Source organism: Pezoporus wallicus, unplaced genomic scaffold, assembly GCF_028554395.1.
Source record: "Pezoporus wallicus isolate ANWC-B61680 ecotype Strahan unplaced genomic scaffold, APGP_CSIRO_Pwel_v1 contig_6631, whole genome shotgun sequence".
NCBI classification, from domain to species: Eukaryota; Metazoa; Chordata; class Aves; order Psittaciformes; family Psittacidae; genus Pezoporus; species Pezoporus wallicus.
Window position 1 is genome coordinate 311,134 of NW_026639372.1, and position 15,602 is coordinate 326,735.

The following is a 15,602-nucleotide window of genomic DNA, read 5'->3' on the forward strand; positions in this document are numbered from 1 at the left end:
GGAAATTGGGACTAACACACTAACTGGCTGGGATGGAACTGTTAACTCTTAACTTTTGCTGTTTGAATTTCTCTCTGAATGTTTCCTCCCTGATAGGGAAAGAGAGACACTGGTTAGTATAATTTCCCCCTAGACTGTCTTGTGCTAGTTGGCAGAACTGTATTCATTCTGTGGTTGTATTTCTGGTAGGGGTATGTGCCATCACTCACATAACAGCCGTGTGCCTGAAACTGGCCACTCTTAACTTTTTTTTTAATCTTTTGTGTGGCACTAACCTGTGTCAGAGGAGTTCCCCCTCTCCTCCCCAGCAGTTGAGGAAAACTCTTCACGCTACCAAGAGCTCTGGCTTCTTTCCTTTAAGTGGACTGTGCAGAAGCAACCATGAGGCTGTTAAGTAGAAGCCAGTTGGTGGGAGAAAAAGCCCAGATGAGGAAAGGGCGGAGCTGCTTAGAAAAAAAAAACAGAAATAACCTTGTGGCCAAACGTGGCTTGGGATGGGGACTTCTTTCACAGCAGACAGGCCTGAGGCACACAACCACTACTGCAACAAGCATGACCTGAAGCATGGTGGAGCAGAGGACAGCGCATGTTGATGAGACCCTGCACACTCTGGTGCCCATCTGAACATGCCACTGATGCAGAACAAACACGTTATTTATTTTTCCTTAATTTAAATGCTGGTGTACTCACTCAATGTCACTTTTGACCTTTTTTTTTTTTTAAGGTGTTCTGTTGCTGTGGGTTGGAGAAGCTCATGAGCTCCATCAGCTGTAAGCTGCTCATGGCATCATGAGCCCAAGCACAGGGTTTCCTACAAGCTGTGCGATGCTCATGCTGTTAAGCTTGTGCTGCAGCAGTCGTTTGTTTTACCGGTTACCTTGTACCTTCTGCAGGCACCTGCACCACGCTGTGGTTTGTATTAAAGCGCACACACGCCTGTCCTTCCGCTGCTCGCGTGTAAGGAAGGGCTGAGGGCAGCGGTGGGATTCCCGCTGTGCTGTAGCGCGGCTGTAGCCTGACCCGTGCCTGCACGCGGAGTCGCGGGGCCTTGTTCAGCTTAAATGTCTGAAGCATCCCCATTTCAGGCTCTCAGCACGGGGCTTGGCTGGTACTGTGGCCCAGCAGCTTGCTGCTGGAGGGCGCAGCTGCTTGAGGGGTTAGGGGCCGGCTGCTCGGGAGCTGACCCCAAGCGCTCAGCGGCCAGCGCTCCGCCCTTCCCGGAGCCGGGATCAGCCTGACGGTACCTAGAGGCGGGGGGCACCTGGGGCAAGTGCCCGGCCCCGCGGGGCGGTGCGCGGAGGCCCGCTTCCCTCCCAGCCTGCCGCAGTGGTACCGTCCCGCCCCCCCCCCCCGCCGGGGAATGGAGCAATCCGAGGTAGCGCTCCCGCGTTCGGGGTGATGCACTCGGCGCATGCGCCTCCGCTGTCCCGCGTTGCCGGGTGGAGCGCGGTGGTTGGGGGTGGCGGGTGCGCGCTGCCCGCGTCTGGAGCGCGGGCTCGGGGGCTCGGGTTGGGTTCCCTTCCCTTCACTTCCCTTCACTTCACGTGGCCGGAGCTGCCGTCCTTCGGTGCACCCTGTGGTAGCCCCGGGTCGCCACATGGAGGGGGGCCTCCGGAACGCCATCGTCTTCAATGCGTCCAAAGGGGAGGCTTTCACTCTCGCCAGCGGCTACAAATCCCTGCGGAAAAGGCTTCGCGGTAACTGGAAGGTTCAGAGGTGAGGGGCAGTGTCGTGACCAGCTCAGCTGATGGGCTGCACCTGAGGCAAGGGGTTGGGCGCCTCACCCCACCGGCCTAGTTTACCGGCAGAGATCCCAAGATGTATGTGATGGTTTTTGGGTGCCCGAATAGTTTCGGGTTGCGTCATAAGCAAAGATCGGTTTTTGCAGTGATTGCGCTCTCTGGCATTAGCTGCAACTCCCTTGTGCATAGATGAGTTTGGAGCTTCCAGCTATCGTATCTGGTCCTGCCCCCGAGTTGGGTCAGTCCCAAGCACAGACAAACGCTGCGGAACACTGAATGGAGCCGCACTGAGGAGAAGGACTTGGGGGTGTTGGTCAATAACAAGCTCCCCATGACCTGGCTTCACTGTGCGCTTGAGCCTAGAAGCCCCCCTCTTCTGGGCTGCACCCCCAGAGTGTGAGCAGCATCTCTGGGAGGGGATTCTTCCCCGCTATTCTCTTGGGAAATCCCCCCCTGCAGTCCTGATCCAGCTCTGGGGCAGCAGCACAAGAGGGATGTGGAGCTGCTGGAGCGAGTCCAGAGGAAGCCACGGAGCTGCTGAGAGGGCTGGGGCAGCTCTGCTCTGGAGCCAGGCTGAGAGAGCTGGGCTGGGTCAGCCTGGACAAGAGAAGGCTTCTCAAGGGGAGACCTTAGAGCAGCTCCAGTGCCTAAAGGGGCTGCAGGAAAGCTGGAGAGGGGCTTGGGACAAGGGCCTGCAGGGACAGGCCAAGGGGAATGGCTTGAACCTGCCAGAGGGGAGACTGAGATGAGCTCTTAGGCAGAAGCTCTTCCCTGTGAGGGTGCTGAGGCGCTGGCACAGGGTGCCCAGAGAAGCTGTGGCTGCCCCATCCCTGGCAGTGTTCAAGGCCAGGTTGGACACAGGGGCTTGGAGCAAGCTGCTCTAGTGGAAGGGGTCCCTGCCCATGGCAGGGGTTGGAACTGGACAAGCTTTAAGGTCCCTTCCAACACAAACCAGGCTGGGATTCTATGATCTGTGGAAGAGATGGAGTGTAAATTATAAGGGTGCAACTTCTGATACAAGTTTTAAGCCTATCTTGATTTGGGGTTTTGAGATAAAAACATAGCAGCCCTTGTACATATGATATTGCCTATCTGTCCACTACAAAATGTGTCCAGAGCAAAAAATAAAAAATAAGAGGAAGCTCATTAGGTGGCAGGTTTAATAGCAGATGTGGCAGTTTATGCCAGTACTGGATCTGCCACTGTACCTTGTTAGAGAAGCTTTACCTTTTAGTGGGTTGAAATTTGTAAGGATTGGTTTTGCTTGTCAACTTTAAAAAAAGGTGCAAAGTGACTGAAATGATTTGCTTTGTGTTTGGCAGTCCTTTAAAAAAAAAACCAGCTATATAAAGACAGAAAAGATGCAGTCCAGGATTAGATCCAAGAATAATGCATGTCTTTATTCACAGCTTAAAAGATGAGATCACATCTGAGAAACTGTTTGGGGTAAAATTGTGGATTACAGCAGGCCCAAGATTAAAGTTCAGTGCTGCTGAGGTAAGAAGTCAGTAGTTGTCTGCAAATTAAGTATGTTTTAAGATTTGCTTAATGCAAAATAGAAAGAACAACCCAGAAGAATTTGCACTGTACTGCTTTAAATGAATTTACACCAACTGAAATATGAATTTCTCACAGGATAAGTGAAATGCAAGCCGTCAGAATCATTCACCTTCCCTCTTCTCCTTGTAACTTCCTGCAGTCTTTTGTGTAGCTTTTCATGTTTGTTCTTTGCTGTTTTCCAGTTTTCTGTTCTGAAGAAATTCCTGGAGGATGGTGGAGCCATCCTGGTGATGCTGAGAGAAGGTGGCGAGTCCCGATATGGCACAAATATTAACTTTCTGCTAGAAGAGTATGGGATTGTTTTCAATAATGGTAATGGGGCTCACTGATAGCTCTTGCTCATCTGTCCTCAGCAAAATCTAAAGAGCAGGTTCAGCCTTTGTAGATGAAAGCCAGGCAGATCCCTCTCACAAAGTACCTGTTGGTCTAAGATTCTTTTTCTTGAAATCTAGATATACCTGGCAGTGTAATACTGGAGCACACTAAGGGCTTTCCATGGGCAGAATGCCTTAATAACATAGCCATCTTCCTTCCTTTGCTCTAGTTGTAGATTTAATGGTATTTACTAACAAAAATTAATTATAGTGACATTTCTTGGATAAAAAGCCTCTCATTTCAAATATTTTTCCATCTGTTTTATTGGATTGAATCACTCACACTGAAAAAACAGTGGCTCTTTTCTTTAGGAGACCAATAGAATGCCACTCATTAGTTTTTCCACTGCCAATATGGAAAAATACCCAAACAAAGCAACTATATCTCAGTGTACATAAAGTATTTTCAGGGTCTTTGGTGGCATTTCTAGAGTAAGCCTTTTTTTGCATCAACAGTGTTTGATTCATCATGCTTTTGGAAGATGTATAAAAAAAGAATTAACTTAGAATCATAGAGTGGTTTGGATTAGAAGGGACCTTCAAGATCATCTAGTTCCAGCACCCTGCTGCTTGTAAAACTTGATACATACTCTTTACTGAATCCTTTTGCCTCTTCTGCTTTGCAGAAGACGCAGGAGATGTGCTTATTTTTCACATTTTTATTTGAACTTGCAGATACATTCTTGTTCTAAATCTGGATGTCCAAAAGGAAACAGTAGTGAAGGCTGATTTGGGTCCTTTTGAGAGCCACGCGTCAACTTTCTGGTGTTAGAAGCAAACACTCGGGAAATCCAAGAGCTAAACTCATGTTTCATTGGTGTATCTAGTACACTGATCAGCTAAGGTGTAAATTTCTTAATTTTTTTCTTTCTTCAAGATGCTGTAGTACGAAATGTATATTACAAGTACTACCACCCAAAAGAAGCACTAATCTCTGATGGAGTTTTGAATAGGTAAATATTTGGGGTATATAAATCTTTAAACTCTTACAGTCCGTATTGTTTTCAGTAAGTTTTGCTCTTCAACATCTTGTAGGGGAATCAGTGAATCTGCAAGAAAAACAGTGCTTGAGACAACAGATGAAGATGGGAGCAGACGTGACTCACAGTAAGTGTTTTCCCTTGAGAAAGCTGATGTGAAAATACTGTGAATAACTCAGAATTACCCAGTTTGTAACCTAGCAGGAGTATATTGTACTTGTGTTGAGGTTTTCCAATATATTTCTCTCTCAGCTTCTTGTTCCTCAAGGGTTTATCTGGAAAGGAAGATCTGTTTAGTAGCGCTTGATAACCAGCAAAGGAACAGGAGTGATAGATTTTGAAGGGAATTACTACTCTCGCAACTGGATCTTTTTGTCCCTATTCTGTGGAATTGAATTTGATTAAACAATGTAAATAAGAGTAACCTCTCAATAGGGGGTGGTCTGGCTACAGGCATGAGCAGACCTACATGTTTTTGAAGAGGCTTAAGCCAGGGTAAGATAAACATTTCTTGCAGTTTTCTACTTTTCCATCCCTTTGTGCTACAGAGGAGAGAAGAGGCATTGAGAAGAATACAGCTTTTCTGTAACTATAAATGTTTGTATTCTGTGTTGCTAGTTATTTCCTAGAACTAATAAATGACCATGTGGTTGACTGCAAGGAAAAATGTAAATGTAAAACCATTTGGGGCTGGTTTTGGGGTTTTGGTTTTTTTGTTTTGTTTTGTTGTGGGTTGTTTTTTTTTTATTTTGTTCCAGAATATATATTCATCTGTGAGTTAAATATCCCTCAGGTACAAGAATGTGCTAGCAGAAATCAAGTGTTCCTTTTTCCTTACTGAAGACAAATCGGTGTGCACTTCAGGCAGACACACTGAGTTTTATGCCTACCTGATCCATACAGGTACAGATCCATACCAGATACTTACAGAGTTCCTGTATTTTCTGCAGAGCTCTCACTTTTGTGTATCCATTTGGTGCCACACTGAATGTGATGAAGCCAGCAGTGGCTATTCTGTCAACAGGATCTGTCTGCTTCCCACTCAACAGGCCTATTCTTGCTTTCTATCAGCATGAGGTATGATTCTGCATGTAACAAAGCATGCATTCTCCTACCCCCCGCGGAAATTGTTAGTGTGTCTTCTGGGAGTACTTACAGACCGAGTTCTTGCTGTCTGAACATGAGCCTGCAGTGTGACCAGGTAGCCAGGAAGGCCAACAGTATCCTGGCCTGTATCAGCGTTAAGTGTGGCCAGCAGGACCAGGGCAGTGATTGTCCCCCTGTACTGGGCACTGGTGAGGCCACATGCGGAATCCTGTGTTCAGCTCTGAGCCCATCACTACAAGACAGACATTGACGTGCTGGAGCAGGGCCAGAGAAGAGCAATGGAGCTGGTGAAGGGTCTGGAGCACAAGTGTGATGGGGACTTGGGGGAGTTTAGTCTGGAGAAGAGAAGGCTCTGGGGGGGACCTTATTGCTCTCTACAGCTGCCTGGCAGGAGGATGGAGCCAGCAGGGGGCTGGTCTCTGCTCCCAAGAAACAAGTGACAGGACAAGAAGAAATGGCCTCAAGCTGTGCCAGGAGAGGTTTAGGTGGAGATGAGGAACAATTCCTTCCTCAAAAGGGTGCTCAGGCATTGGAACAGGCTGCCCAGGGCAGGGCTGGAGTCACCGTCCCTGGAAGTGTTCACTAACCGTGTAGATGAGGCCCTCAGTGATACAGGTTAGTGGTGGCCTTGGCAGTGCTGAAGAACAATTGGACTTGATGATCTTAAAGGTCTTTTCCAATCCATCTGAGTCTATGATTCTGGTTTTGATGTATCTGCAAACTCCTGATGAGCCTGTCTTCTTTTATGGTAAACTTCTTTGCATGGGATTCAGAGGATAGTTTGGTAGTCAGCAAAGATTATGTTCTTTGGTTGATAGATGGATATTTTTAGTTCTTCTTTGAAATTTGTTGTTTCCCCCCCCCCCCCCCCCCCCCTTTAATGGTCATTTATTAAGTAAGATTATAATTAGCTTCATCAATACATCATATTGTGTTAAGGAAGAGATCTGTCACCTTGGGACCAGTAGATGTTGTATGTAGTGTAACCCATCCAGCCCTGTTAACTTATAAACCCAACCATAAATCTAGTAGTAGTTAATAAGTGCAAACAAAGGATTAATATTGTTGACAAAGGTAAACACATGAACACATTTTTTGCTATGTAGATGAGTTTCTAACCTACTATGTTTTTTTGATATCTTTGTTAGTTGGGCATCTAAGGATGCCCAAGTTCATCCCCCCCATGTTGTGGCTGAATAAAGTCCATAAACACAATACAGCAGCATGAAGTGAATGTATGAGTACACTTACTGTTTGCATTTTGTCTGCAGCTGTCGGAGTAAGATATAATAAAATCCCTTCATGCACACAGTATTTGCACATAGATCCAATGGACTCCCCAGACTCATGTCTAGTTTTGAACCCATGATAATCTGAGATTATGTGCATTAATGATGAAATTGTCTTTTTGCAAGATAAGTCATCTAAGTTCTGCAAAGGCCTTAACTCAAGGCCAGGTTGGATGGGATTTGGCCAGATTGGATGGGTTCAAAGCCAGGTTGAATGGGGCTTTGGGCAGCCTGGTCCAGTGGAAGGTGCTGCTGCCCATGGCAGGGGATTGGAACTGAATAATATTTAAGGTCCATTCCAACCCAAACCATTCCATGATTCTGTATGAGAACTCTACTGGGATTATAGCCTTGCTGGTTGACATTCTTATTTCAAGACTGCCTGTTTATGTGGGGCCTCATGTGCCTCACCTAGTGGGTATGGAGGGGCATGCTCTCTTATAAGAATTATAACAACTACATTATGCTGCAAGTGAAATCTATATAATGTGTAGTTCATGAGTTGATTACTGAAGTGTTCTTCCTTTGATCTAGTACTGTGACATGAATGTCAAATAGGTGGCATCATTTTTCCTTTCTGCCTCAAGGAAATTTTAGGCACAAGGGTGGAAGATGAAGGCAGAGACAGAAGTTCTCAGGCAGAGCAGAGAAACTTGGTAGAAGGAAAACAAGATCTCAAAATGAAAAAGAGATCCAGTAAAGAATAGCAACTGAAAGTGCTATCGTGGATAAGGCATGTGGAACTTGGGTTAAAACCTTGCAAAACAAGGAGTACAAAACATGAAACATTTTTTGAACAAACTGGAGCTTTGTTTCAGGTATCTTCATATTTGTTACAGCAGTATGTATGGTTATATCATGGGATGAGTTTCATAGTCGGTGCAGGAGCATTGCAGGGTTCCTTGACCTCTTGAAAACTTACGGTTTCTTGTGTATGTCTTCCTGGAAGGATTAAGAGTAATCTTAGAGAAGAATTCCAAAGATGTCTCATGAGTATCTTCTTAAGGCTCGGTCAGTTGTCCGTCTACTCTTACATAATGCAGATCAGTATTTTTAATAAATCTGTGAACCTTAGCAGCATTCTAAGTGTTTATGCTATTGTGTCGTGCTCCTGTGAGCTTGCCAAGTTTGAAACTGCTTTCGCCACTACTTATTCCAAGTTTTCCTATTTCTTTGTTTCTTTAAATCACTTTCTAATTAGGCAGCATTAACAATTTTCCCAAAACTGATTTGGAAGATCTGGAAGATTTTTTTGCTATATTGTATTCTTTGTTGATAGAATCAGGGTGGAAAGATGGCAGCGCTGGGCTCTTCCCACATGTTCAGTGATCAATATTTAGATAAAGAAGAAAATGGGAAGATTATGGTAAGGTTTTTTTTTTTGTTGTTGTTTTGGTTGGTCTGGGTTTGGGAGTTTGGTTCTTTTTTTTTCCTTAAGGTTTTCTTAAAAAAGTAAAAAAAAAACAAACCCCCCCCCCCCCCCCCCCCCCCCCCAAAAAAAAAAAAAAAAAAAAAAAAAAAAAAAAAACAAACAAACAAAACAAAACAGGCTCACTCACAAGCTTCATGTTAGAGCAAGACAGCTTTGAAATGGATTCAGTATGGAGATTCTAACCCAGTACGAACATCCTGAGGAGGTTGTCACAGCACAACTAACAGGAAGAGGTTTTTAAAGATGGAGTTTCTTATTTACCTTACAGGACTTTGAAAAGTTTTTCCTACTTCTGTTCACCTCTTTAGTTATTAATATTGAAGTAGTGTGTTGGAGTTTTTTCTTTACTGCTTTTTCTTAGCTTCTTTAGCACTTCCTTATGGCCACTGATTAATAATAAACCTTTACATATATGGCTCCTGATACCTGAAGGTTGTAATGCTCTTTCCAAAGCGGCATATGTCACCTGCTGTGTAAGAAGGGGAGTTTCCTGCTGAGGAAAGTATGCACCTTGTACAGAGTGTGCTCATTGACATGAATCGTTGCTTCCTTATGTAAATACAAATAAAGTTCTTATTTTCTCCATAGATATTCTTTGATATAGTACCCTTTTTCTCCTTCTTTTTCATAGTATGTTATGGATTTAATATGAATGTTTAAGCATAATATAAGATTACTTGGACCCTCCTGAAATTAATTTAAATTTTGCCTTTCTCCAGGATGTGCTTTTCCAATGGCTCACGACATCAGATATCCATTTGAACCAGATGAATAAGGACGATCCTGAGGTAAGAGATCCATCATAAGGATGTCGCAGCACCAGTTTCACAAATTATGTATTTAGCAGAAAATGGTTCACAGCTGCATGGTGGCTGTTGTTGCAGACCCTTTATTCAGGGTCAAAGATTGAGTAGACAGTTTAGGCATAAAAAGTAATGGTATTGTATCTCTCACACTTAGGTTGCTATTCTTTACAAGACTACATTTGTGGAAGTCTTTCCTCTGAGCCCTCAGGCAAGATGTAGGTGCATGAAGTGAAGGCAGATTTTCTGCTTATGGATAGGGATCAACCTGTTGGCAATTTTAGTTGGTTTTGTTGGGGGTTTTGTAACTGACATATGCAAACACTGTTTTTATTTGGAAATATCATACGGGATAAAATTGTATCCTCTGTGTACATAAAAAGAACAAGTCTTGCACAGGTGACTAGTGAGCTGTTTCTTTTAATTCCAAAGAATTAACAGTGGCCCTGTGGCAAGTAGCTTTACAGCTGAGAGATTTGTGCAGATTCCTAGTCTAATAAGCTGTGCTGCAAAGGATCCTACCTGGTGAAAATTGAAATAATTATTTCTAAATGAGACTTCAGGTGAGAGATAAACCAGAGAGAGACTATGTAAATGGGTTGGACTTTTTAAACCATAAGTGTGTGTATCTGTGTGTGTGTTTTCAGATTTCAGACTATACCATGCTCCCAGATACAGCCGCACTGTCTGAGCAGCTGAGAGTCTGTCTGCAGGAAGGAGATGAGAACCCAAGAGACTTCACAAAGCTGTTTGATATGTCCCTTTATCAGATGGATACAACTGCCCTTCCTTCAGTTATCAAGTCAGTAGCTGTGATTTCCTTTCCATTCTTGTTCCTTTCCCTTCCCTTTTCCATCCCATATATGCATTTTCTGTTTGTGCTTAAAAGCAGGTGGGACTGAGCTCTAGGCAGCATTCTGAACATGGATGTACCAGAAGGTTGATTGTACAAGTGTGACAGTGATATTTTCTCTTGCTTCTTGTCTTAGCTGTAGTTTCTGACATTGCTTATTCTTTTTTTCTGACTACTGCTGATTTAGTGAACTGATATTTTAGGAGAATTATCTGCAGTGATGTTGAGCACTTTCTGGAGTGATAACCAAGAGCTGGTTATTTTTCCATTTTTTAATTACTTGGCATTTACTGAATTGCATTTTCCAATAATTGTGTCTGAAGATTGCTACTGTTTTACCAGGTCTGTACTGCTGCAGCTTTGTCCCTCAAAAATCCTTTGTTGCCCAGCTCATGTATGAACACATTAAGTAGCAGCAGCCTTAAAACAGATTCCATTAAATTCCACTCTGTTGCGGACGTTCTTTCTTCTTACTCTGTATTTTTTGTATTTTCACTAGATGTGAGTTCATAGTGAGATCTCCTGATTCTGTAACATTTTTTAGATAGTTTTTCCTAGTGGAATTCCTGAAAAGTCTTTCTGAAGTCCCATGTCTGCTCTTTTTCAATGGGATCACTTTGTCCTGATGCCTCCATTTAAAAGTTGTTTTAACTACAGAGGTGCAGTACCTTTATTTTTTATCATCTTACATATCAACTTATTGTTACTCTTTGTAATTTTCACTAATTTGCTTGCTGTAGAAGTCAGTTATTACTCATGTGTAAGTTCTCTGGGGTCCTTCTAAAATCAGATATTCCTGAGGTATTATGCTATGACTGTGCATAATCTTATAGGGACTGCATCTCTCTAGCCTGCAAGTGGAAATAGATGTTGTAATTTCTTCTCTCACACTTGGTCTTTTTCTGTGCTGCAGAGCTTATGAACAGCTGAATGTGAAACATGAACCTCTCCAACTCATTCAACCTCAATTTGAGACTCCACTACCTGTCCTCCAGCCAGCTGTGAGTAGTCTACTGGCTAATACAGCCATGGAGAACCCTTGTTTCATGTGTCATATACATAGTTCTAAAAAAAAAAAACAAACACCACAAAAAACCAAACCACACACATACACACAAAAAAGAACCAACCAACACCCTCCCCCCCCCAACAACATAAAAAACAACAGTCCGTCCCCCCCAAAAAAAACAAACCAAAACCCATTTGAGTGAGAAATGCTGTAGTAATATGTAATCCTTTTGGAGTTGAATACATTGCAGGATGATTATTTTAGGGAAGTTAGGGAAGAGCACTTATTTACACTTCTAATTTTATCAACAGAGCTTGAAAATGTAACACCTGGTACCACAGCAGAATGTCTTGTGTATATAAACCTTCAGCTTCTTCCAGTTTTGTGAGGTGCTGGTTCAGCGTTTGCTGTGAGAAAAAAAACATTGTAGTTCAGAAGGTAGTGGTGGTATAAGTTGTGCTAGCTGCTGCCAAGGGAGGAGCCAGGCTGTCCCACTCTTCTTCCATCTCCAAATCATCTGGGGAGGTAAAAAGTGGAGTATTGGCCTTTTATGGCAAGGGCTGGCCAAACTTTTACCAGCAGAGACTGGGGCTGGCAATAGCAACATGAGCTATGGCAGTGTCAGACTTACTTGGGAAAGCAAGTGCCTTTTGAGTTTTGCCGTCATGGCTCTGTTCTTCCTTACCTTGGCAACTGAGGAAGGTAATCACTGAGATCCTTGTAGCTGCAGGGGTGCAACTAGCCTCATGTGCTGCCATTAAAAAACACAAGACCACCTTCATGGATTCATAGAATGGTTTGGGTTGGACCTTAAAGCTTACCCTGTTCCAGCCCCTCCCAAGGTGCAGGGGCACCTTCCATTAGACCAGGTTGCTCAAAGCCTCATCCAGCCTTGTGGCATATGTGGTGATTGCATGCAAAAGAAAATACTCTTACCAGAATAAATGTGACATATGTTTCCAGATTGAGGTATTACAGTGAGCCTAGTACCCCAGCTCCCTCAGCCATCACCTGCGTCTCATGGAGCAAAACTGGAAACAAACTGCCATTGTAGCATGTCTAGTTGTGATGCTGGGTGATGACTCTGGCATATTTGTGACAATTTTGGAATATTCAGGTATTTTTACAAGATATAAATGGAATTTTTATATATTTATTTATATATATATTTATTTATAAATTTATATTTTATTCATTTTTATTTTACAGAGGGGTCTCTTTGTACTGTGGGCTTTGGAGTTGCATTTGACTTTACAAAAGGTTTCTTAAGTCCAATCTAAGTCCCAGACTGTTGTCTTAGAGATGTGTAGAAAAAATACATGGCAATAAACCATGTGAATTCCTCTCTTCAAGGTTTTTCCACCTGCTTTCAGAGAATTGCCTCCTCCACCTCTGGAACTGTTTGACTTGGATGAAATGTTTTCTTCTGAAAAAGCTCGTCTTGCAGAGATTACAAACAAATGTAAGCAGAAAGACTGATTGTTCATACATTTCTATAGAAAGTCCAAATTTTGGGGGAAAAACTGCTGTATCTGATTTTAAACCATGAGCCTCGTTTATGAAAATCCACTACTGTCATTCTGAACTGTGAAATTGGAAATTGCTAATAGGACTTTATGTACCATACCTTTTTACTTTGTTTCTTACATGACATTTTGTTACGTTTCTGCCTGCTGTTTCCCATATCATGCATGAATTGCTGTGCACACTTGCTGATTATAATTTTTATGCTTTGAAATTAAAATGTGAAGATTATTCTAAATACACCTGAAGTCTAAACAAAATGAGAAACTACTAGCTGGAGTGGTACTGGAGTACCACTAGCTGGAGTACTACTAGCTGGAGTACATCATGGCTAGTCCACTCACCTTAGTTATAGAACTTAACATCCCAGAATGCCAACACCAAACAGAGCTTTGTAGTAAGCTTTTCCTCAGTTAATACAGAGATTTGTGATATTAAAGTGCCTTGTTCTCTGGGATGCTTGTTTAGGTACTGATGATGACCTGGAGTTTTATGTACGAAAATGTGGTGATATCTTAGGAGTAACAAGTAAACTCCCAAAGGAGAAGCAAGATGCCAAGCATATCCTGGAGCACGTCTTTTTACAAGTGGTTGAGTTTAAGAAACTGAACCAGGTATTTTCAATAACAGCATTACAAGTGGATAGTTGATTGTATCAGCACTGGGCTGATGCATCTTTGTAGCAGCTATGCTTCTCACAGGCAAGAGGTACACTGAGGTGTTAAGATGTTCGTTGTACAATAAATTAGACCAGTGGACTGTTGATCTGTGTAGCATGTGTGGTGCTCAGTTTATTAATTCTCTCATTTATTTTAATTGGAGGATTAATACATGCAAGTGTAGTTTTGGTAATTTCAGCTAAATACAGTTCATCAGTGGTGCATGGACTAAAAGCAGTGTGCCCTCATGAATGGTCACAGGGCTATAGTGTGGATGCAAAACCAGCAGTGTTACTCACAGGTGCTACTGTGTGCAGAAATAATTCTTAGTAAGTTTGATGCTTCAAAATTTGGAGCTTATCAGCAGATCATCCGTTTGTACTAACAAGTATTCCCTGTTTCTCAAATAGTCTAATTTAGCTAAAAATCAGATCAGTTTCTACTCTATTGTTAATGATTTTTTTCTCCTTTTCCCTTTCCTAAGGAACATGATACTGACACAAGTGAAGCTGGATTCCAGAATGGTAACCGAGACGTGACTTTCCCTAGTTTGAGACAGGCATTTTAGTCAAAATATACTTTTGTTTTGTTTTGGGTTTTTTTTGTGGGTTTTTTTTTTTACAACCTCCATGTTCAGTATTGATTGGGACCATCCCAGTAGTTCTCTGAATATTGGAATAATTTATGTGTAGTAGTTTGGATAATTAATGCCTTTTGTGGAAGAACTTGTACTTTGAAAGCACTTTCCAAGTAATTTCCTATTTTTCTACTTTATTAAAACTATAATTTTATAATTTATGGAAAAAAAAATCTCATACAAAGAAAATGTGGGTTGGCGCCTTCTTCCTGGTCTAGTGCTTATTTTCTTGTAGTAAAGTTTACTGTGGGTTCTGTTTGTACACATTACTTTTAATTGGGGGAAAGATTGTTCTTCTGGTTGGTGAAATGTGCAAAAGAAAATACAGCCATAAATACAGAAGCTGCTGATAATAATGCCTGTCTGTCACCCTGAGGCATCTCCTGTTGTCTCTGCCAAACTGAACCAAGGAGAGGTGTGTTTGTTACAGGAGAAGGGAAGGGAAGAATTGAAATTAAGCAGTAATGATATCATTGCAGATCGCTGTCTCACGTAAGACTGGAACTACATTGTTCTGAAATGAAGGGGGACAGCATTTGGATGAAAAAGACTTAAGATTCAAAGGATTATTATTAAGAAAATGTGGTACTGTGCAGAAACTCCGGAATATTTTTGCTTACAGTTATGTGATCTCTAGCCAGAGATATTGAGCTAGGTAATGCACAAGAGCAGAAAGTCAAGTGCAATTTATTGACCATGAAATGTTGAAGCTCAGTGCACAGCCAAAATAGAGCCAAGCATATGATTAGTGAGAACAAAAGATTGGTCAACATCATTAATACTGAATGTCTTTGTTGAAAGGACTTGTAAGATTGCACTTTTATACCACATTTTGGATGTCAGTCTGACAGTTAAACTGTTAAACATAAATTCCTCCCCCACACAAGTCTTCTATGTAGCCTTTATGACACCTGGGCTTTATCTTCTTCTGCCATGTTTTTTAACATCAAAGCTGCTTTTTGCAAGAGATCTGTTCATCATTCATCCCACATTTTACACTACTTCATGCTTCATATGCCAGCTTGGTGCAGGTTTTTCTAGAGGAGTCCCAAAGCACCAGTGAAGTCACTGACCAGTGGAGACGTGTTCAGACAAGGTTAGCAGAGGTGGTTGTATCTTCTTACACTGCAGGCATGCCTTTTTCATAGCAGCATCTTTGATATTTTTTCATTTCTTCCATTTATTTTTCTCTAAAGCCATGGTTGTTTGTCATGCAGAATACTTTGTATATTGCAGCCACAGATTTACATGATACTCTTCATTTTCCCTCTGCAGTATCAACACCAAACACTGTAGCTGAACCAAACAATGTGATGCTCTTGCTCATTATGGATCTGGTTTGTACTGTCCTGTGGTTTTTATAGTTGTCATGGTTTAAGCCCAGACGGTGACTCGGCACCACGCAGCTGCTCGCTCGCTCCCTCCCTCCCTCGCCCCTGCTCCCAGAGGGATGGGGAAGAGAATGGAAAGAATGTAAACCCCAGGGGCTGAGATAAGAGCAGTCTGATAACTAGAGTGTAATACAAAACTACTAATAATAATGATAAGGGAAATAACAAGGAGAGAGAATATGAAACTAGAAAGGGAAAGAAACCAATGAGCATAAGTAATGCCCAATAGAATTGATCAGTAC

General features: G+C 42.4%; 1 protein-coding gene across 3 annotated transcripts; it reads left to right on the forward strand.

The window, feature by feature from the left end:
- The first annotated feature begins 1,535 nt into the window (after nt 1–1,535).
- On the forward strand, nt 1,536–14,855 carry IFT52 (intraflagellar transport 52). 3 transcript variants are annotated; one of them, XM_057414324.1, is made up of 13 exons: nt 1,536–1,716; nt 3,152–3,239; nt 3,485–3,614; nt 4,554–4,629; nt 4,712–4,783; nt 5,607–5,733; nt 8,332–8,418; nt 9,204–9,272; nt 9,935–10,089; nt 11,054–11,141; nt 12,503–12,611; nt 13,142–13,287; nt 13,817–14,855. In XM_057414324.1, exons 1-13 carry the CDS (start codon nt 1,598–1,600, stop codon nt 13,898–13,900), a joined length of 1,350 nt encoding a protein of 449 aa, XP_057270307.1. In that variant the 5' UTR covers nt 1,536–1,597; the 3' UTR covers nt 13,901–14,855. The 3 variants fall into 3 exon arrangements, with proteins under 3 accessions (XP_057270307.1, XP_057270308.1, XP_057270309.1); XM_057414325.1 differs by lacking the exon at nt 13,142–13,287 and having other exon boundaries at nt 13,817–13,901; XM_057414326.1 differs by lacking the exon at nt 3,152–3,239 and having other exon boundaries at nt 1,583–1,716.
- Nucleotides 14,856–15,602: the final 747 nt, after the last annotated feature.